The sequence below is a fragment of the Nanorana parkeri genome, unplaced genomic scaffold, assembly GCF_000935625.1.
Source record: "Nanorana parkeri isolate BGI_ZX_2015 unplaced genomic scaffold, ASM93562v1 scaffold126, whole genome shotgun sequence".
Classification (NCBI taxonomy): Eukaryota; Metazoa; Chordata; class Amphibia; order Anura; family Dicroglossidae; genus Nanorana; species Nanorana parkeri.
In genome coordinates, this window is record NW_017306394.1 from 163435 (window position 1) to 186621 (window position 23187).

Consider the following 23187-nt stretch of genomic DNA (forward strand, 5'->3'; position numbering starts at 1 on the left):
CGGGCACTTGCACTACATAGTAGTTTTGGATATAAAGGAGCTGTACAATTACCGTGTTACGTAGTCAGGGCGATACCATGTTGGGTTAACAAAACGGTGCGGCCTCTTGTTTGTTGTTAAAGCCTGATAATGTTTGTGAGGTACATTTTATCCCTTTTTATTTATCTAAATGATTTTACACACGGAGGTGGCGCTCTGTTTCCTTTTTGTTTTCTATGCTCGTGGAAGCCCCAGAGCCTTGGATGAGCAGCCCCTCAAGTCTGTGTGAAAGACTGTGATAAACTGTTCCAACTTTGAGTGTGCAACAGCAAGTGGATCGTTCAGCTGGCAGCCATTAGCGTTAAAGAAACAAGCGTTAAAGAAAACACTTACCCTAAGAGCCCATTCACCCCAGTTGCAGTGCGTTCCAGAGCGGTAGCTGCTGGAACGCACATCAATTGCACACTAAACTCCCCCTTAGTACTGGGGAGGTGGTGGTGCGTTCAAGTCAATGGCAACACATCCACTCCCCCGCCTGCAGTGCAATTGTATATGTGGCATAACATTGCCTGTTATGAGCATGCAGCATTTTTTTGCGTTCAAACTGGACCGGAACGCAGGCAATGTTTTGCCATGAGTCCGATCACGCTGCAGGTGGGGGAGTGGCTGGGATCAGGGGCATATCTGCTGCGAGTCGAACAAGGCGTTTGCCTCGGGCGGCAGATTTCAGGGGGGAGGCAAATGCCACCCCCAAAACAGCAAGGCGAGCCGGGCTGCACGAAATAGATCGGCATCGGCTGCCTCATGAACTCACAGGGGCGGCGAGAAGGAGGCGGTTCCAGCTTCTGTCGGGACGCTTGCGAGGCGGAGATACAGAAGAGACAGCAAGGAGGAGTAGGCGGGTCCAGTCACCGTAGCTTTGCTAGGGCGGCTCGTCACGAGGAGGTGCATAGAAGGAGGAGGCGTGGGCGGAGGAAGCCGGTCCCCGCCAGCACCGATCGGGTCAGTAAAAACATTGCTGTGCAGGATCGGGATGGGGGGGTCTGTGTGCAGGGGGAGATCTGTGGCTCTGCAGGCTGATGGGATGGGTGAGGGGGGTCAGAATGAAGAGAGCGTTTTAGTGTGTGGTTGCTGTGCGTTCCTGCAGCTACCTCTCTGGAATGCACCTATTGGTGTAAGTGAGCCCTAAACAAAGATTAGGACAGTCTGGCTAAATGCATCTGACCTTCATGTTTTCAGGTTTACATTCAAACATTTCGTGCAAAGGTCCGTCTTAACAATCGGCTCATTTTATAGCCAATACAGAAGCTCAACAATTGGAGCAAACCACGCCTTGCTACAGGCCCTTTGATGGTACCTTGGTGGGTGGGCTTCTGATCATGTGATCGTGGTGACAGCCAATTGCATGATCAGGAGCCCATTCTCCATGATTTGTAAACAGTGAAAGCTCAGCTGGATGGATGCACTGGCCGGGTGTCAAAGTGCACCTTTCTGCCACCACATGTTGTCTGGTCAGGAAGTAGTTAAAGTAAACAGTAGTGGAGCTGTTGCAAAAAAGGTTACATCAAGCATCACCCAGGATGCTATGGGCAACGGCTGGCTTGGCTTTCATAAACCAGAGCTCTTTGTAGAAGCTGTCACTGCTTGAAGATTTACAAACATTGCCCCAGGAGTCTGTAAACTGCTGGAAGGGGGACTGTTCTGAGTAACATGGAAGTGTACTGAGCAACAAAGAGCTTAAAATATCATTCACGGTTAGGATTCAAGGAGAGAGGGAGGGGGGGGGCGGCAGACTCCCACTCCCGCCTTTGTTTTGCCCCTGTGGTCAAACAATTGTTGATTTGCCTCCCATTAACTCTCAGAAAATGGGGCAAATGTTCTAAAAATTAATTTTCTGAAAGGAAATCCCACTGGGGTATGGTCAGTTTTAGTAGTGAGGAGTTGGAGCCCCCTGTTGGATTTGCATTGCTGTCTGTCTCCTCTGGGGACATCAACTTTGTGAAGAATATCCGCAGTTGAGTTGTCACCAGAGCCGAGATAGAAGGGAAGGGAAAGGCAGTGCAAGAGAATTGAAGTTGGGTAACGGTTTGCCTGCTACAGTTTCCTTTTTTCCTTTTTAAGTAAAACTGAATACAGGAACTATTTGGCTGCAGTGGCAGCCTCTGAACTGTTCTCATCTTACCTCCCAAGACAGTCTGTGACCTGGAACAAGCATGAACAGGAATAAAGTCTTGCTGGCTGCATGCTTGATCAGTCATTGACACTAGGTGCTAGGGATTGTCACTCCCTAAGTCATGTGACATTGCTTAGATCTACTAATTGGCTGCCTTACCCAAGCACTGTCAATGGACTATAAAGTATAAAGACACTGTCACTATGTTGTAATTGGATAAAGCGATGGTGCCTCTTTAAAAGAGAACTATGGAGTAAGTATTTTTCCGTATAGTTCTCTTTAGGGTCACAGGAGGACATATACTAGCATCCTCCTGTGACCCAAAGCTCAGTAATAGCCTGCGATATACTGTGAGCGCCACAGCTGAGATGTGAGTGACAGCTGGCTCTGCCTATCTACAGGCAGATCCAGCTGTGCCTGCCCCTCCCCGTTTGTTCCTCCAGTCAGTGCTGCAGGTTCGGGAGGGGGGAGAGAATCCCTGCGGGGAGCGGTGACTGACGGTCACCACTCACTGCAGGGAGACTATAGGGAAGTGAGTGGATCGGCGGCATGTTTCTGCTCACTTCCCGATCTATAGAGCTGACATGTGACAGCTTCTTTGTCACAGGTCGGCTCCAACTATGAGGATGAGTGGAAATCACTCATCTCACACCGTAGTTCTCCAAGCTAGCTAGGGCAACAGCAAGGGGCCATGGCGGATTGTTCAGCTTGGCTTATACAGGGCAGTCTGCTGCACTATTCATTGTGGCGATATGCAGTGATCCTCTTCCCATGGGAACACAAAGTTGTTGAGCACAGCTGCCTAACCTTTTTTTAGTACTGGGTATTAAAGTAAAGCCATCTCCGGCAAGGACTGCTTTGTGTAATGCTTTTAATGCGTGTTTAATGTGGGGCTGTCTGCCCGGACTTTAGCTAAAGTTGGAAGCAGGCATGGCAGGGACCCAGATATAGCAAAGCACTCCATGGGTCAGAAAGTTATCTTTAAGACTGGCTTATCTGCACCCCTGCCCGCCCCCCACACACACCACTGACCTGTGATCCTGAAGGTGGCATTTTGTATGACTTCTGAATGTTTTACTTTCTAGATGCTCCCTGGTGTGGACACTGCAAAGCCCTTGTTCCTGAATATGACAAGGCTGCAAAGATTCTGAAAGATGAAGGTTCAAAGATCCGGCTGGCAAAGGTAGATGCAACGGAAGAGTCAGAGCTGGCTCAGAGATTTGGTGTCAGAGGATATCCTACAATCAAGTTCTTTAAGAATGGAGACACTTCTTCCCCAAAAGAATACTCAGGTGACCAACTTGATGACTTTACACTTGATGACTTATCACCTAATTAAGTGATAAAGTAATATTGATTACTCCTAATATAATCTGTTAGAATGTATTAGAAACCTGTGCCCTGCTATGATTAAGATGCAAGTTGCAGCTTCTATGCAGAAAAGCTGACTGGCAGCAACTCATTTTTATTTTGTGCATCTTGGGCAGCTTGGGCTTGTTTTTTTTTTTGGGGGGGGGGGGGGGGTTTACTTGAGGGGGGTGCTTTCCTTAATCCAGACTGGCAGTGATGACCAGTCCCTTCATGTCTCTTCTCCCCTGCCCCTCTTGCCATTGTAGTTGTGTAGAATGCAGGACTGCCTGCCACCACTGTTACTGCAAGTGTACATGAGGGCCCTTCTGCATTCCAGGGTGGGAGAGGAGACTAGAGTGCTGGCTTCTGTGGGACTCCAGATTAAGGCGATTTGCTTCTGGATCCCCTCAGGCATAACTAACATCCTGCTTTGAATTTTGGGGTGGGGTTATTTTTAAAACTCCCTCTAAAGCCTAAACTTTGGTTTTAACACTTCATGGCTACAATTAGTCAGGTATTTGGCATCTGCCCCACTTGAGACCCTTTTACTTTTTATCTTCCTGTTTTTGTAGACAGCAGGAAGTGAGGAAATATTTGCAGTGCAATTATTCTCCCTTAACACATGTTACTGGAATAGTTTTTCTCTTCTGGTGACAACTCTATTTTGGAATTTCCCTCATTAGCACAGATTGTTAATCTCCCTAGTGGGGACAGCTGGCGATAAAGACATGTCAGTTGTAACGCCTTACTACACAATTAAAACTGAGAAACCAGTTTTGGCTTTAAATACACAATGCTCCAGAGTAGGGGCAGGCAAACTCTGGCTTCCAGCTATGGTGCAACTACAAATCCCATTAGGTATTACAAGACTCGCAGCAACAGGCATAACTCCCAGAGGCAGATGCATGATGGGATTTAGTTTGTAGAGCCAGTTTTTGAACGCTTTTAGAAAAGCAGTCTAGCGTTGGCTTTTGACTTTACTCATTCCTGAATATGCATTGTAGTGTTTGCATATCACTGCATATCATAGCAGTCTGGTTTACTTGCAGCTGGCAGAGAAGCAGCAGACATTGTCAACTGGCTGAAGAAGCGCACCGGCCCAGCCGCAGCCACCCTGAATGATGAGGCAGCTGTAGCAGCTTTAATAGCAGCCAATGAAGTTGTTGTTGTTGGTTTCTTTAAGGTAAGATACAAAAACATCGCCAGGCTTAAAGTGTGACTGACATTGTACAACTGTGACCAGTAGCAAACCTTTCCATGCAGTGTATGGAGCTTATATTAAATAAATTGGCACATAAACCAGGTAATGCAGAGCAATTTACCAGAAGACCTTTCTGGGCCTGTGACTTGTGTGATTTTTGTGGTCTGATGTTGTGTAATGCCCATCTATTGACTACATCTTGACACTAAGTTTAGAGCTCTGGGATGGGGAGAGGTGTGCTAGGTTTGAGAGAAATCACTTTGCAGGTCAGGTAGCATGCATTTTGTTTCATATTAGGTGGACTGTTCTATTGAATAGTTTGGTTTGTTTAAAAAAAGAGAATAGGTGAGGTATTGCTCTAGCACATTCTATCAACCAAATCAAATGTGCACTCTCTCTGTATATGATGTAACCAATTAAAATCCTTTAACATTTCTTATCCTCCCACAGGATTCAGAGTCTGCGCTGGCAAAGGCATACCTGCAGGCTGCAGAGGCAGTAGATGACATTCAGTTTGGCATCACTTCCAGCGACTCTGCCTTCTCCAAACATGAAGTTAAAAAGGATGGCATTGTTCTTTTCAAGAAGGTAAGGACAACGTATGGTGGTACAAATTAAGTGTAGGTGCTATTCAGTCGTGCAAAATAGATTGGTAAGTTGGGTGGTCATGTGTGGCTTCTATTAGCACAGAATTGATCATAGGGGTCAGCATGTATGAGCTTTGTATGTGGTGCTTTATGTTGGAACATCACTTTCTGAAGGCCTTGTTGGAACATGAAGAGCAAATGTGTTTAGTCTGTATAGTATATGTAGCAGCCATTAAGTTCTGCTTGGGCTTCAGTCTTGCAGTGTGCAGAGGTGTATGCAGGAACCAGTGGTAGTTCTGCCCAGTGATCGAAACAGAAATAAAATGGTGGGTAGAGAGTGGCATTTAGTGTGTATAATCTACATAGACAAAAACCTGCCATTTTTAGCTAAACAGTTTGAAGTAAGCTTGTGGACCCATTTTATTAGTGTTTTTGTTGTGGCCAGGCTGCATTACACTGGAAAGGCCAAGTGGCTTATTGATGGTAGCCCTTAGATATTCGTTTCAAAGGTAGCAATCAATACTGCAAGGCTACTGTTAATTTACATTGAGGGTGCACAGTTCTCCCATTTTAATGTAATGCCTCTATTTCTCTAGTCACCTTCCAGGACAGCATTAGAGAGATAGGCTCCTCCCACCGGAAACAGGAAACACATCACCCACACCTAGAATAAAAAGAGTACCAGCCTAGCACACCTCAGTTATTTTGTGTTTCCTCCGGCCGAGCAGGACATCGTATTGTTCATGCACGTGTTCCTGTTTTTGGCCTGCACTGACTGAATTCCAGGAACTTTCCAGGGAATGTGAGAAGCAATCTGTTAATTTTCTGCTAGGTCTGTCTGCTCTGTCATTGCTTCAGTGGCATACGATCCATCCAGAAGTCTTACATTTTAAAAGTGTTCACATTACTTCCATTACAGCTTAAACAAGGCAGCTTATTCTCTCATTCAATTTGTATTTGACTATATGAATCCTTTAGTCCCTGTAGCCAACAGTACAACCAGATCTGCAGCACTGCACTCCCAATATATCTTTGAGGACCTGTACTGTGGAAGCTATGCCCAAAGGCACACAGAGGACTAGTTGCCAGCATTACCTGTGGTCTCCCTATAGCTGATCATTTTCTATGAATAAGCCTACGGGTGAACATGTGAGAGGTTGTAGCTGGTTGGGGGTTTGCAGTGCTGGTATTTGCTGCTTTATACACTTTTATTCACTGTTCTGGATTTGCTGTGAATTTCAATAAAGTCTGAAGTATTGGAATTCTCTGGATAGTGCGGTCTGTTCGTATACTACTACATTCCAAGGTGGAGACGCACCTATTAGCTGCCATCAGGACTGCCGAGGTTCTGCTCTAAGGAATTGGAGCGGGGAGATTTCCTTTGGCTCTACATTAGATGGATCATGCTGCAAATGTACAGCCATGACTACAGTACAGAGCAGAATGACTTTCTAGACGATGGCCAATCTTTAATGGGTTTCAGGTCCACTTAAACACCATTTGTGAGATCCTTGTTTAGGGGTTCTGGGATGTTGTAAGACTAAACTTATCTTTTTTTTTATTTTTAGTTTGATGAAGGCAAGAACGTATTTGAAGGGGAAGCAACGAAGGATGAAGTACTGAACTTTGTCAAATCCAATCAGCTGCCTTTGGTTGTTGAATTCACGGAGCAGGTAAATCTTGGTGTTCATATTGCAATGTTTCTGGCAGTTCTGAAGGCCACCAAGGACCCTAATAGCAGATCTGAAAGTGCATGTGCTTGGTTGAGGTGCTCTATTACAGATGTGTATATAGCAGCACCGACAGCTGTACAGTGCTTTACATACTATTCATTTAAATCAGTCACTGCCCTCAAGGAGCTTACAATCAAAGATGTCTTACTTGCATGCATTCATACAAGGGTCAATTTAGACAGAAGCCAATTAACCTACCAGCATGCCTTTGGAGCATGGTTGGAAACTAGTGTACCTGGATGAAGTACATGTTTTGCAGCTGACATAAGATGGCTTTCTGCAGCCTTTAGACTTCTATTCTATGGCTTATGGTCAGCACCCACCAGAAAAGTGGACTATAAAATGCTACTTGTGGAAGACCTTAAGATGTTTGTTTTTGTTTTTTTTGGAATGATAAATGGGTCAAACCTTACCTCTTTGCTTTTTGCAGACGGCACCAAAGATCTTCGGTGGGGAAATTAAGACTCACATTCTTCTGTTCCTACCAAAAAGTTCCTCTGACTTCCAAGACAAGTTGGATAACTTCAAGAAAGCAGCCTCAAGCTTTAAGGGAAAGGTGAGTGAAATCTGGAAGGTACCGTCTGTTTGTGGGACTAGGGGAAATTGTATCTTGCCTGCAGTGGTAGGTCTCTCCTTTGGATGGACTGCTGGAACTTTATCTGTACCAGATGAAACTGTTCTCATTCTGAGGTCTTTCCTCTTTTACCAAGGTGTCTTCAGTATTTGGGAACTTGAGTGCTTTTTGCAATAATTGCAATGCTTTGTTGCTCTTGAAGTATAGAGCACTGTTAGCAGATGCATTTTGCCAATCTGGAATGCAAACATAGGCAATAAGGTATCTGACAAGTTCTAACATTTCTAATCTCTAATCATGTCCTGTCCTGATGCTTCACAGGAAGTGAGGGAAATTGTTATATGGAGACAGATGCTGCTTTCTCTACAAAGAGAGCTCTGCCAACTGCTATAAACGGCAGCTAAGGAGTGAGATTGAGGTAATTGGTTTGCTTGGTAAGCTTAAGAGACACAATGACTTCTCAATATTACTGCTCATTTGTGGCTTGGATTATATGCAGGAAACGGTTGTAAGTGTCCGCTTGTCTTACTGTTAATGCAGAACTTTCCTTTCCCAGATATGAATTGTTTGGCTGTGTGGTTAGAGTAAGGCTAGGACTTAATGTTCAGTGGCTGTATAATTAGCATGCAGGGAATATGCAATAAAGTGCCTCTGTCCAGGAGAAACCTAACTAGGTCCCCAGAGCTCCACTACAAGCACCCAGTGGATTTTAGAGCTGTGTAGCTAGGTAAAACAAGCCATGGGTGGGTAGGCAGTGTCTCTTGCAAGTTTCCCTGCTAAATATTCCAGTTTTTAGTTTTCCCTTTTAATTTTGAGAAAATAAGCAGGCAGGAAATATGGACATGAGCTATGTGTTGATGGGCAGAGTCCCTGCTAGATATAGAGTGACCTCTTGGTTTGGCTAACCTTTCTAGCCAACCCTCCCAGTTCTTTCCTGCTGGATATTGCATTTGTAGTGGACCTTTTTAAAATTTGAGAACAAGAGCAGGCACAATGCCAAAAAACCTCTAACGTCTACCTATTCTAAATACAATAACACTTTTTTTTTTCTCTCCTCCATAGATTCTGTTCATCTTCATTGACAGCGATCACACAGACAACCAACGTATCTTGGAGTTCTTTGGTCTGAAGAAGGAAGAATGCCCAGCTGTCAGACTGATTACCTTGGAGGAGGAAATGACAAAATACAAGCCAGAAAGTGATGATCTCTCTGCTGAGAAGATTAAGGAGTTCTGTGACAAATTCCTGGATGGCAAAGTCAAGGTAAGGAGCAAGACGGCAGCTGATCCAAGGAGGTTTTCTAGTGGTCTGTGCTATACAGTACCTCAGACAAAAACTAGAACAGGACGGCAAATTACATTCAGGGAAGATTTTGGCGGCCAACTGACACGTTTTTAAAAAAAAAACATGCTCCATAATGGAACACGCTATTCTGTGGGTTATGCTGACTGTAGTAAGCTCAAATATTAATGAGGCTGGATTGAGGCCTGTTGCATGAAAGAACGTGGGCCTTTAACAGCAATTTATATGATCTGAAAATAAAGTACACGTCCTAGGAATAACATGGAGGCTTCCACTGCTGATCATTTTAAAACAAAAGCTGCCTTGCTCTGTCTGGCTTCAATAACTGAATGACCGACCTGAAACCAGCATGGTAGTATAGTCACAGGAAAATCAGAATTCCTGATCTTGGAGTAGATGGTGCAATGGGAATGATGAGCAAAAAATTGCAGTGACGTGTATGCTATATCCCTATTGCTGAAATGCAGAACCTTCAGTGGGCCATGCCTTTTAATGATGCAGGCTGTTCAGAATTCAAAATGAACACCTGCTCAGGACTTCAGATTTTCCTTCAGGGCTCCTTTTCAGTCTTCCCATCTGATAATACATCTTGCTCAGGCTTGTATACAGAAAGCCTGTCTCAGATTGTTAGCTTTAGAAATGTGTGGAGAATCTAATGGAGCGCTCATATAGATGGATGTTGGAATGTAATTCTGTTCAAATGCATTCCTTGGAACACTGCTTTGCCTGGAATGCAAATGCATTTTGGGGGACAGGACAGTGTCCAAAGCAGGCCAAATGCAGCCTCAGAACTGAGTAAATTGAAGCCTGCTGACTTGTTTGGGTCAAACGTAGGGTAAGCTCTCGTTCTGAATGACGCAGGGAAAGTTAGTGCCAGTTCCAGGAAGCTGACCCTCCTGCCAAACATGTAAGATGCTGCATAACCTCTGGCTACTGTGTATTACAGAACTCCGATTAAAAGGAACCTTTGGGGGGGAGAAAGATTGAAGCTGCCACGCTCCTGCTTTAGTGTTGGCAGTTTTGATCCCCCATACCGACGCCCTTTGACGTAGAGTGGACTTTGATTTTATAGTTTTCTAAATGGCATTTGCAGTTCACGATTTGGCTTTGCATGTTGCCAGATACTGATTAGTAAGCATAGCCTACTAGGCACAAATCTCCTCAATCTGTTTCCCCCTCTAGCCCCACATGATGAGCCAGGATGTACCCGAAGACTGGGAGAAGAACCCTGTTAAAATACTTGTAGGGAAGAACTTTGAGGAAGTGGTCTTCGATGAGAAGAAAAACGTCTTTGTGGAGTTCTGTAAGTAAGATTCTGGACTGTGTGCTGCTTGTATGGCTCTTTAGTGTCAGCTGTGAATTGTTGATGTATTGTATGTTCAGATGCTCCATGGTGCGGTCACTGCAAGCAGCTGGCACCAATCTGGGACCAACTGGGGGAGAAATACAAGGACCATGAAAGCATCGTCATTGCCAAGATGGATTCCACAGGGAATGAAATTGATACTGTAAAGATCCACAGTTTCCCCACCTTGAAATTTTTCCCAGCTGGAACAGAGAAAAAGGTAAGATTAGTTTTATTGCACTTCTAGGTTTCAGTTAACCAGATGTTTATCTTGTCTGCTCTAGTTTTCTATTCACTTACAAATAAGATGACCTACTTTCTGCCTATGAAGTGTCCCAGTGATGCTCTTTTCTGGTGTATACTTGGACATTTATTTATTTGTCCTTGATGCTCTTGGATGCAGTTTCTCAGTTTCCAGGACTTCCGCCTGCAATATCTGCATGTTTGTGTGACGCATTTGGCGTTTTTTGCTTCTGTGTTTTCATACGTGGAGCGAAACCAGCCATAATGCTGGCTATTTTGGGGTGTCATTAAGAATGAATGGCACTGCAAGCACGTTTCCATAGAATACGCAGGTGAGCGGGGCATTATAGCAGACATGTCTGCCAAGCACCCGCTCCAGCATTGTCAGCTGTGGTCCTAGTCACTCTGTGGCCACACCTGACTTCATTTGGTCTTCCAAATTCAGAGTTTTCAGCCATTTTGATTGGCCAGCCTGGGATCATGCAACTCCTGCACATGGGCAGTAATTCATCCCAGGCTGGCAGGCAATAAGGAGCCTCTATTGCAGTCTCTTGCTATATAAAAAGCTTACCTGCCGACACCACTTTTTTTATTTTTCCTTTTACAAGGTTATAGTTCCACTTGAGACACAACACATAAATGTCTTTGCCTCTGTCTTAGACACAAATGTCTTTTTTTTTTTTTTTTTTTTTGGGTGGTTGTTTTTAATGGGGAGCGAACACTAGATGGATTCACAAAGTTCTTGGAAAGCGGAGGACAGGATGGAGCAGCTGATGAGGTGAGACATTTACTTATGTTAAAACAGAACTCCAGATATCTGGTCTAGTTTTGGATGGGGAGAGGGTCTGATTTTAAAAATTCATTGGAGAGTCAAACCCTTCTCTACCTCTGCAAATCTAGAAGAAAACATTGTCAAATATTTAGTCTTTTTACTCCATTCAAGAAAAAAAAAAAGAATGGGCAATGGGAGGGCCAAGGTGGGGTTAGGGGGGCAATGGGAGGGCCAAGGTGGAGTAGGGGGGGCAATGGAGTGGGTGGGTGAAGGGGCAATGGGGGTGGTTGTCTTAGAATAGATATGTAACAGTAATGCATGGTTACAAACAGCTTTTGGTTGTAGTAATGCAGCTTCCAGGGATGCTTATTCTGTCCCTCCCTGAAAAGGTGTCTCCTAGTATACATCTTCCAGTAGGGTACTTGGAACCATATTGTATAACTAAATCTCTTACAGCAATAAACCTATGTACAATCTTCCTGAGCAAGGGCGGGCAGTGGGTAGATATGAGCCACATAACAAATTCCTCACTGTGCTTTGTTTTGTAGGATTTGGAAGACTTGGAAGAAGCAGATGAGCCCGAATTGGAAGACGAAGATGACAAGCCTGAAAAAGACGAGTTATAAAAGATGGAGTTAAAACTGCAACAGCCAGAAGACACTAAGAGTGGAGGGGAGGAATGTCTGGGAATGTTTTACATTGTCAGAGCTCTAAAAAGCAGCCAGGGAAAATGCCATCAGTCTGTAAATGTTTTTTTGTTTGGGTAAAGGGAGCTTTGACTTTTTTTTTTGTTTTACGGTTGTCTATTTTTCACTGTGATGATTTTTTTTTTTTTAACACTCAGTTATCTGCCCTAATGTAACGTTTGGCACTTGTTGCTGCTTCCTGTATTGTGTTGTCCTGTCTTTATGTTTTTTTATTTTATTGTGAATGACATACTATAGATGGAAAGAATCATTGCATGGCTGGTGTCCCTTAAGGGCTGTCTTCATTCCCTCTGTCTCAGCCACTCTTAGATTAGATGCAATGAAAAAGCTGTACCTGCAGTGATGGGTGTCGAACTTTCCAGCACCGTTCTTTTTCATGTTGCCCTCCAGCGCCGGGTGGCGGCTTTCAGTATTTTGTGCAGCGTACAGTCTCCCTGGTACGATGACTCCCAATGGACAGCAGTCCCTCCAGTGGCACAGCCCTGTATTATTGCCGTTTTGTTCAGTCCTGTCTCGTCAGGACCCAGCCTCTGAGATTGCAACATATGACACTTTTTTTTTTTTCTTGTTTTGTCACTAGACATGGGCAGTTTTGAAAAATTTGATTCTGAAAGCATTCCATCATATTTAATTTGGGACGTGTTGGCCAAATAAATAATTTTAATAAAGTGTGGTTTTGTTTTCTAAAATCTGAATGACAGCAGTGGTCCTCCCCACTGCCTTTTCCAGGCTGTACCTGGAGGTTTCCTGTGTTTCCTGTGTTTCCTGTGTTTCCTGTGTTTCCTGTGTTTCCTGTGTTTCCTGTGTTTCCTGTGTTTCCTGTGTTTCCTGTGTTTCCTGTGTTTCCTGTCTATAAATCTGCTCATGTGTAATTTACATTTGTGAATGCAGTTGGACCTCTAACTGTTGGTTAGTTCACACCATCAGCAGTGCGTTCCGGTCCAATTCCAGACTGGAACACACTGTCCGCATTGTGGCCTGCTCCCTATTTTTTGCTGGGCAGGAGGGGGGCATTGAAGTGAATGGCACCGTAGCTGCGATTGCCTGCACGACAACCGCAAGGCACATTTGAATGCACTGCAGGCACAAATAGTGCTTGCAGCGGTTTGAATGCATGGAACGCACTGCAGGCACAATGTGCCTTGTGGGCAATCGCAGAGCGTGGCTACGGTGCCATTCACGTCAATGGCCTACCATGCCCCCTCCTGCCCTGCAAAATAGGGAGCCGGCTGCAGTGTATCGGACCAGAATGCACTGCTGATGGTATGAACTAACCTTCAATGTAATTAGACCTCAGATGCAGGTATTCTCTATCTGCATGGTTAAGATGTCTTTAAATTATTTTCATTCCTTCTAGTCCTGGAAAAACTTACATAACACTGGGCTGGAGCAAAATTAACCCTTGCAGTGGGGCTGCCCTCATACCTTGAGATTTAATGGCTTGTTTTGGTCTACTGGGGTGTAAAATAAAAACTTGCCTGACCCTTGGATCCACCTGCCTGCTGGACTGGTCCTTCCAGCCTCCCATCTGCTCTAGTTATGGAAGGTCCCTTGGTGTCAATGTCCAATACACTGTATTGGATGTAATGATTCATGTGTCCTCAGACCACTTGAGTAAAGGGAGAGGCTGTGGGGCCTTGTCTAGCTGCTGGGCAGGTGTGAGGTTCAGGTAAGTATCTTTTAACACACTAGACCAAAAGAAGCAGTTAACCCTTGCAGTGCAGGGTATCCCCACTGCAAGGGTTTGGTTCTGCCCAGAGGTCTTTCATATGGACCAGGCTTAGGGATTATGACTAACTGTAGTCTGTTGTAGAGATGGACAAATGGGGTCCTAGGCTAGGAAAGCTCTGACCCCCCCCCACCCCCAGCTGGGTGACACTGAATGTAATGGGTACAGTGAAGTTGCCCTATTTGTGTTAGTACTGGCATTACCCACCTCACAAGGTGTGCACACACCGCCTACCAGATAATCTTCCTTTGTAAAGTTACATGCAGGGAAAAATCTTTGACTAGTTGTGCCATCCCCCTGGCTGAATGTGTAAACGTAGACCCTAGGCTGTTTCGGTCCAGGTACCATTTGTGAATGATCCTGTTGTGCTTGGTGCATGTAGTGCCCAGTGTATGTTTTCTGGTGCTGTGGTACACGATGCACTATTCTGTGCTGCAAAGTAGATGTTCTATAAACCTTACAAATGAACAGGCTTGCAGGTAGTGTAATTAGTATAGAGATGAAGTTCCATATATTGTTAAAAACCTCCAACACAGTATTGCATTAAACCACAACTGTTAAGATGTGTTCCACTTGCTTTTGCTGTCTGTTTTGAGATGCGGTCTTAGTCAGGGTTGGACAGGTGTATTTTCAGTCCAAAGCTGCAGTGGCCTCCATCAAGATCCTTTTGTGGTCCCTCTTGAGTTCTATGGACAGGGATGCTGCGATGTAAACAGAGGCCTGCTAGTACAAGTCAACACTTGTTTGAAAGGTGTTACTGAAATGTATTAAAGCCAAGCAATATTTGATCATGTGCATGGTAGAAATACATTGCAACTAATAAGTGTGTTGGCTGCAGTGTTCTGTGAAACTCATTTATTCACCCTGTATAGTACAGTTGTGGCCAAAAGTTTTGAGAATGACACAAATTAATTTTCACAAAGTCTGCTTCAGCTTGTATGATGGCAATTTGCATATACTGCAGAAGGTTATGAAGAGTGATCAGATTAATTGCAAAGTCCCTCTATGCCATGAAAATGCACTTCATCCCCCCCAAAAAACCATTTCCACTGCATTTCAGCCCTGCCACAAAAGGACCAGCTGCCATCATGTCAGTGATTCTCTCGTTAAGACAGGTGTCAGTGTTGACTAGGGCAAGGCTGGAGACAACTTTGTCATGCTGATTGAGTTATAATAAACTGGAAGCTTTAAAAGGAGGTTACCTGCAAGGAAACACGTGCAGTCATCATTGCTTTGCACAAAAAGGGATTTGCAGGCAAGGATGTTGCTGCCACTAAAGGTGCCCATACACTGCTCGATTCTCGTACGAGAATGGCGGGAAATCCCGCGATCGTGCGAGAATCGAGCAGTGTGAACGAAGACATGCGACCGTTTCTACTGTACGGTCGCACGTCTTTTGTTGAAGCAGCATGCTGGAAAACCAGCCGAGAATCGTACGATTGTCGGCGGGTTTCTAGCCTGCTCGTTCGATAGCTGTGGAACGGGCCGGTGTGCGCACGCGCACACTGCCCGTTCTGCATTGCGGTCATCGGAAGGCTGCCCCTCAGCGGTACGATCTGCCCGTCCAAGGTGGGCAGATCGTACGAGCTTTCACTAAGCATACGACCATCGCAAGACAAAAGTCTTGTGATGGTCGTAAGGTGCCCATACACCTTACGATTATCCTACGATTTTCGTATGCGATCGACCTTTCGACTGACAGTACTGTACAATCGTACGACTTTTGATGGTCAAGCATGTTTGAAAACTTTGCTAGATCGTACAATTGTCGTAAGGTTGCTGGCGTTTCCGTCCGTCAAAAGTCCTACGATCTACACTGCGCTTGCGCTAACGAATAATACGGCAAATCAATTACCGCATTTCGTCCAGGTGCTTTTCGTTAATTACGGCTAAATTAATCTTGCGATAATCAGGGCAGGATGGGGCTGCCGTACGAAAATCGTACGACTATTCGATCATCGGATGAAAAGTTTCGTCCGATAATCGTAAGGTGTATGGGCACCTTTTAGATTTCACCTAAATCAACCATTTATCGGATCATCAAGAACTTCCAGGAGAGAGGTTCAATTGTTGCAAAGAAGGCTTCAGGGCGCCCATGAAAGTCCAGCAAGTGCCAGGACCGTCTCCTAAAGTTGATGCAGTGCCCCGATCCCGCATCTGAAACTGCAGAGCTTGCTCAGGAATGGCAGCAGGCAGGTGTGAGTGCATCTGCACGCAGTGAGGCGAAGCGTCCTCCCGTCACCCAAAGCTCAGTATACTGCAAGCTACAGCTCGCGGTATACTAGGACGCCGGAACGGATCCCGACAATTCTGTCAGGATCCACCCAGCTGCGTGAGTGGCAGCTGGCTCTGCCTATCTAGAGGCAGAGCCAGCTGTACCCTCCCCCGTCCGTTCCACCAGTCAGCACTGGAGGATTGGACAGAGGAGGGGGGGAATCCCTGCAGGGAGCTGTGAGTGACAGTCACGGCTCTCTGCACGGATAGATTGAGAAGTGAGCAAGCGCCGGTATGTGTTCGCTCACTTCCTGATCTATTGAGCTGACCTGTGACCGTTTTAATTGTCACAGGTCGGCTCAGTGAAAATCACTTGCCTCATAATTCTCCTTTAAGCACAAGAAAGCCCATAGGAAAGCATTGTGATGTCTTTTGACTGCAGCACTCAAAATAAACAGACTGCATATGGTGTGAACTGGCCCGTAGGCATACAGGCTGGTTCAGGGTCCGCCCTAACCTGTGACTAGACAATGGTGGTGCAACCTTCCACTATACCTCGCTTCCTCTATACGTTCATAGTTTAGCACTGTGGTAGACAAGAGCGTTCTGACTGGTTCCTAGTTCCCTTGTCACAGATCAGCTGCAGAGCTGATCTGTGCTTCACTGCTTTGCATTTGTTTTTTACCTTTTGTTGCTGTAGGTCTGCTGGCACTTGTGGCTCCACAAGCTTGTGCTCTGCTCTTGCTGCTCTGACGTAAGCTGGCCATACACCTTACAATTATCTGCAGATTTTCTATGGTCAGATGGAAAAGGTGCAACAGATTCCTCCATCTACGCTAAACTGTGTGAATGGAGTAATCTCCACCTGGGCCAATCTGTTGCACTTTTTCCATCTGACCACAGAAAATCTGCAGATACATTGTAAGGTGTGTGGGCACCTTTAGCAGCTATGGATGTCGCCTGCCTCACCTGATGGTTAATATACCTCCCTTCCTGCTACTTCCTGTCCAGCCTCCCAGGTGTCTCCCTATTTAAACCCCTCTCAGACCAGTTTCTGGTTGCTTGAGCAACACTTGTTCCTGAGCTCCTTCTGTGCATTTGTTCCTGACCTGATTTTCTGTGGATTGATCTCATGTACTGACTCGGCATGTTCTCCATTGTCTGCTGCCCGCCCTGACCTTTGGCTCATTATCTGGATCTCCTTTTGCTACATCCATCCATCCCTGCCTACATGTCTTTGTGTACCTGGGGGTCATGACCTGGGGTCAACACACAGCTAAGTCCAAACTTCTGTGAGGGGGTCCCTGGTGGAACACCGGATAACCCTTAGATTCCACGCCCTGGGGGATCCCATGCCGCCTGTGAGCTCACAACCCTAGTACTGTGACATCCCTCTCCCCACTTCCTGCACAAGATGCTTGCCTTCTGCAGTCCAAGGGAGCCACTTGATCTATACCAGTGGTTATCAACCTGTGGGTCGGGACCCCCTCGGGGGTCGAATGACAATTTGCCAGGGGTGCCTAGTGGCTCTCAGCCGCCGGGAGAGAAACACTTTCTCCCGGAAAAATCGGGGGCCCGCCACAAGTCTGAAAAAATTAAAAAAAACACCATAGGAATGCATAGCTAGATTACTATTGGCTATTTCACTTTGCAAAATCCAATAGCAAACTAGCTATTGCACCCGCCCTCTGATGCTGCCATTCAGCAGAGGAGGACCGGAAGTTCTCCATCAGGCCCCCTTCTAGTGATTGACAGCAGCAGAGGGCGGGTGCAATATGTATGTATTCAAGCAAAAAAAATATGTAAAACACACCTCTAGCTATGCATTCCATTTTCCCGGTCTGCAGCTGCAGAGATCGGGAAATGTCTCAGTGCCTGTGATTGGCGCTGTCAGCTTCCTGGCGGGCTCGGCATGTGGAGCTGTGAACACGCCCGAGCCCATCCCTATCAGTTACAGTACTGCGGAGTATGTACCTCATTCGTTATATAGCCACACACTTTAAATCCAATTCTTCTAGTTCCAGCTGCAGAGCCCGGTCCTGTCTTTGCCTATAGCAGTGGTTCTCAACCTGTGGGTTGCTGTGCAAGGTGACAGTCCTCCTCAGCTTTCTCCTAGCGCAGCAGTGTCAGTTCTCCCCCGCCACGTCTCCAGATGTCGCTGCAGCAGCCGCGTCCTCCCTAAATTGTACCTTTGGGGGTCACCACAACTTGGCAAATGTTACCAAAGGGGTCCCGGCCCTAGAAAGGTTGAGAACCACTGATCTATACAAATCGATTTAAGACTGTTAGCATGAAGAAGGAAATCTAAGTTGTTTTTTTTTAAATCCTAATGGGTACACTAATCTTTCAATGACTGTTCTTCAATTTTGTTGACCGTGTCTACACTAAGGTTTCCTGACTAGTGTAGACACGTAGGATAGGTGACCCCAGCAACTGCAGAATGACATGGAAGCAAAGGTCACATTTCTCTAGAGGAGTGTCAGACGCTGTCACAATGTTGGACTGAAGTTTTTGCATTTCTGAAATGTGCCGTGTTTGTTGGGTCACAAAACACTTTCTGCCGGTTTCTCTTGGTCTACAAAATCCAGTTTCTTTCTCCATTAAGGGACACAAGAAGTCTTTTGCCGGGTTATACTGCCACCTACAGAAGCTTTGGACACTGGCAAAGAAAAACCTATAGGCCAGGTTGACCCCTCCTACCATCAGCATACCTACATAGTATTTGAGGTTGAATAAAGACATTAGTCCATCAAGTCCAACCTATTAGGATCTCATTCTAGGAGTACCTGTACCCCTGTATATTACGGTCCCTTAAGAAATCGTCCAAAAGTTTCTTGAACAATTCCACATTCTTTGCTGAAATCACTGTCTGTGGCAGTGAGTTCCAGACCCTAACTGATCTTACTGTGAAGAACCCCCTTCGCCCCTTGTGCTGGAATTTTTTTTCCACCAATTTTAGGTGGTGGCCTCTAGTTTTTGTAATGGAGTTAATTTTAAACAGTTTATCGCTAATGTTGCTGCCACCATTGAACATTTTGTACATGGAGATCATATCCCCCCCTCAATCTCCTCACCTCCAATGTGAACATGTTTAAATTTAGTAGCCTTGTCTCGTAGCTCTGGTCCTCCATACCCCTAATTAGTTTGGTTGCCCTCCGCTGGACTTTTTCCAACTCAAGGACATCTTTTCTTAGTACTGGTGACCAGAACTGGACCGCGTACTCCAGATGAGGTCGAACCAATGATCTATAAAGTGGCAAAATTATAGACTTGTCCCTGCAATACATCCCCTTTTTAATACAGGACAAATACCTCAGTTTTATGCTAGTGTCCTAGGAGGATAGACATCTCTTCAGGTCTGCTGTGTGGAAAACTAACTTACTTTTGCTGGCAATACTCTTCTCTATATTGCTGCTAGACTTTGCTTCTATCATTGCAGCTATCTGCCACAGCTGTCCTCATCCTAGTTTTTGGAGTGCTGTGCCTGGTCCCTGCTGAACTGGAAGTTGTGTGGCCATTGGGCACTGAGCCAGCGTAGGGGTCCGTGCGGTCTGCCCGAAAGATTCAACCTGGCAGGCCACAGGGCACTTTGGTAAAAAGTTAGACAGGTCCAGAGCTGCTGGTAATTGCCTCAGCGTTTGCCGTATCTGAAGAGGGGGCTACCTCACATACCTAGATATAAAAATTCCCTGTCATCTCATCTCAGAGGATTCTTTTACGCTGGCTGACCACGCTGCTGCTAATTTCAAGGCAGTGGCTTAGCGTTGTCAGCGTACAAAAGGAAGTGATGACTAAGACACTTCTAATAGTCCCAAAAAAACTATTTGCTTAAGCAAACAGCAAGGCATGGGATCAAGCATACTGAAAAATAGATTTGGGGATGACGTACGCTTTAAGCAAGCGCTGTTACTGCCACAATCTCCAGATAGATTGCAAATCACAAAAATACATTAGATGTAGTATACTATTTACCAACCATACTGAAAATAAGGTTTTGGGATAACATAGACTTTAAAGGGGTTCTAAACCCTCCGGTTGTTTTTGCCTATATCTACTGCTAGCAAGCAGTAGATATAGGCAAGAAGTGTAAAAAAAAAAAACCGCTTAAAATCATTTAAAACTTACCTCGTTATCGCCGCTCGTTCTCGCGCCGAGAATCAGTTTTGCCTTTAATGTCACTTTAAGCGTGTTCTTGCAATTTATTTTGCATGGACATGATAAAACACACATTTAGGCTTGAAGATTAGTACCCCCCCCTCTATAGTTTCTGAAAGCAGAGACCCCGGAAAATAAAAATGGTGGCGGTTGCAATTTATTATGTCACGCAATATTTGTGCAACTGTTTATCAAACCCAATTTTTTAGGGGAAAAAAATCGAATTATTTTTAGAGCACACAAACACAATATAATACCCAACTTTTGGTAAAAAATAAAAGATGATGTTGCGTCAAGTAAATAGATACCAAATAGATATGTCAAACGTGAAACGTGAACAGAGGCAAACTTCAGTACCCATAATTGTCCATAGGCGATGCTTTAAAACCCTTTGCAGGGCATCAGTTTAGAGATAACCATAAATAACAGCTGTGGAATTATTGCTCCCATTGCGGCATGCGTGACCATATGCAACAAGAGTGCCGCAATCATCAGTTTCGCACGTGGGGGCAGGGGGCTTTAAAACATTTTTTTTTTTTCATATGTAATTTTAACTTAAAGTGAAATTAAACCCTCAGATTTTTTAACATAAACCAATACTGTAATGTGCGCCTTACTGTAATCCATGGTTGTTTCCCTTCTCTTTGCTGCTCTTCCTTTTAAATCTGTATCTCTTCCCATGCTGGACATAACTTCTGTTTTGCAGCAGACTGCCTTGTCTCTGGAATGGATACATGGTGTCTGTGTGTAGGTTTGCAACCTGAGCCAGCACTACAGGAAGAGGCACTCAGCTACAAAGGGAAGTTCTCCCCAAGCATGAGAAGACATGAGGATTTAAAAGGAAGAGCAGCAAAGAGAAGGGAAACAACCATGGATTACAGTAAGGCACACATTACAGTATTGGTTTATGTAAAAAAATCTGAGGGTTTAATGTCACTTAAACTTTATTGCTATCACATAGGGGGCTAACACCAACATTATAGAGCACATTATAGGTGACAGGTTCTCTTGGATGAGACATTAGGGGTCTATTAGACCCCTAATGTCACCTTTATACTCCATGAAAGCAGATCAAGCACACATCATGCTTGATCTCCTTCTTCCTCTTGGTGGCCAGGGAGTGGCAGCTCTGAACCCGGAAGTGACGAATTTGTAGTCCCCTCATTCACAGTAGAGGAGATAAGCAAATGCATGTTCGCTGGTCTCCCTCCCATTTTGCCACCGATACCTGCCATGGGTGTCCTGAGCCCACAGGAGAAGCAACGGAGCCCGGGATACAAGGCAGAGGTGTCAGGCCGCTGTGGGGGCTGAACACAGTCCCAGCTGCTCTAGTGTGTTAAAAAAAAAACCCGTACTGCCACCGACGTAAGCCTTGGCAGCAAAAGAGTTAAAACTACATGTCTATCTAAGTCTACCAGGGTGACAACACGGCTGTGCCATTTCAATGCAGGTTGTCACCCTGTTAAAGGAAGTGCACACATAAAGTATCAACCGGCATGATCAACATGGGGACAGAAAAAAGTCTGCAGTATGCACGAAAGTCTTTTAATTCTTTTCTTAATTTACCTTGCAATTAAACCATCCAGCTCGGGGGGGTGACATGGCTAGACACATTGACCCAGCGCGACTGACCCCTATTTAACGAGTCAAGCCCTTGCTTCCTCCTTCTGTGTGTGTGTGTGTGGACAGATAGCTGTCTGATCACGTCTGCGGGGCTTGTCAGGGATCGCCATGGCGGGCGTTCTTTCCCCACCCCGAATTGCAGCCAATTTGTGTTCCTTGCTTGTGACCCTGCAAAGCTCTGAGTAGCAGCTGCTCTCTCGATCAGTTGACCTGGTAAGATGAGCCTTTCCATGGACAGCAGTGGGCGTCTGCCTCGGTCGCTTGCCTTACAGTGAGATGAGATGAGCGTCCCTTAAATAGATAGGAAGGCAGAGCTATAAAAAGGGGGGTTTTGTGCGCCGCTTCTGCTCGTGTGGAATTGGTCAGCAGCCTTTCGGATCTGCATCTCAGGGCGAGGGACCTTAAAAAAAAACACAAACAAAAACCGTCCGAAAGATTTGCCACGGCTGGTGGTAGAAGAACCTGAACCCCCATTCTGCCCTTTGCTGGGACAATCCATCGGACAGCGCTGGCGCTAAGCTCACCTTCCGCCACCCCCGATCACGGCATCCTCAAGATGAAGTATTACCCTTCCCACCGGTCGCGGAGCCTGAGGTCGACGCGTTCGGTGCATTTTCCCAACGATGTCGTCTTCTTGGATCACATTCGGCAGAGTGACCTGGAGCAAGTTGGGAGGTTTATACGTGCCAGGAAAGTGACGCTGGATAAAATCTACTTGACAGGTGAGGGCCGCCAGAGTCGGCGGATATGGAGTTGACGGGATAATGAAACTTTTTGGACTCGGTCAAACTGTCCCGGCAGGTAGAGAAAGCCTCGCCGACCGTCTTTAAAAATAGCCACAAATGTTGCGCACCATGGCTCCCTGCCTCGGGGGGTTTGCCCACTCTTGGTCATAGTTGTAAGCTCCAACGAGCTGGACCCCGTCCACCAATGACACAAACCCATAGGTGGCACTTGTTTGTTTGCTTGTTGCTGAGTTGTGCAGCCAATTAGCAATGTTTGCTTCTCAGAGGTACAGATTTTTAATGGTGGGTATATAAATGGTATTTCAAAAAAGGTGCAGTGAGAAAGATCTGTAGATGTAGACCCAACCAGGCTAGAGGTAGAAGGTCCTCAACAAAGCGTTTCTTTAGAGTTCTACTCAAAAATGTTAAAGTCACCGGGCACAGTGGTGTTTATCTGTAATCCAAGCTACTTGAGAGGTTGAGGCTGTTGGATCACTTGAGTCTAGGAGTTCTAGTCTACCCTGAGCTATGTTGATCGGGTGTCCACACTAAGTTCGGTATCAATAAGGTGGCTCTAGGGGAGCCTGAGGCTACCAAGAGTTAAAACTACATGTCTATCTAAGTCTACCAGGGTGACAACACGGCTGTGCCATTTCAATGCAGGTTGTCACCCTGTTAAAGGAAGTGCACACATAAAGTATCAACCGGCATGATCAACATGGGGACAGAAAAAAGTCTGCAGTATGCACGAAAGTCTTTTAATTCTTTTCTTAAT

General features: G+C 45.4%; 1 protein-coding gene across 2 annotated transcripts in view; it reads left to right on the forward strand.

The window, feature by feature from the left end:
- The window catches only part of P4HB (prolyl 4-hydroxylase subunit beta), a 14331-nt gene extending 1697 nt beyond the window's left edge, over positions 1–12634 (forward strand). The window contains exons 2-11 of one of the 2 annotated variants that reach the window (XM_018553656.1): positions 3238–3444; positions 4552–4685; positions 5154–5291; positions 6859–6963; positions 7454–7579; positions 8660–8860; positions 10082–10202; positions 10283–10468; positions 11186–11265; positions 11808–12634. In XM_018553656.1, the coding sequence (XP_018409158.1) occupies positions 3238–3444; positions 4552–4685; positions 5154–5291; positions 6859–6963; positions 7454–7579; positions 8660–8860; positions 10082–10202; positions 10283–10468; positions 11186–11265; positions 11808–11885 (1376 nt within the window). In that variant the 3' untranslated portion in view covers positions 11886–12634. Of the gene's footprint in view, positions 1–3237; positions 3445–4551; positions 4686–5153; positions 5292–6858; positions 6964–7453; positions 7580–8659; positions 8861–10081; positions 10203–10282; positions 10469–11181; positions 11266–11807 lie in introns of both variants that reach the window. The other variant, XM_018553655.1, reaches the window with a different exon arrangement.
- The last annotated feature ends 10553 nt before the right edge of the window (positions 12635–23187 follow it).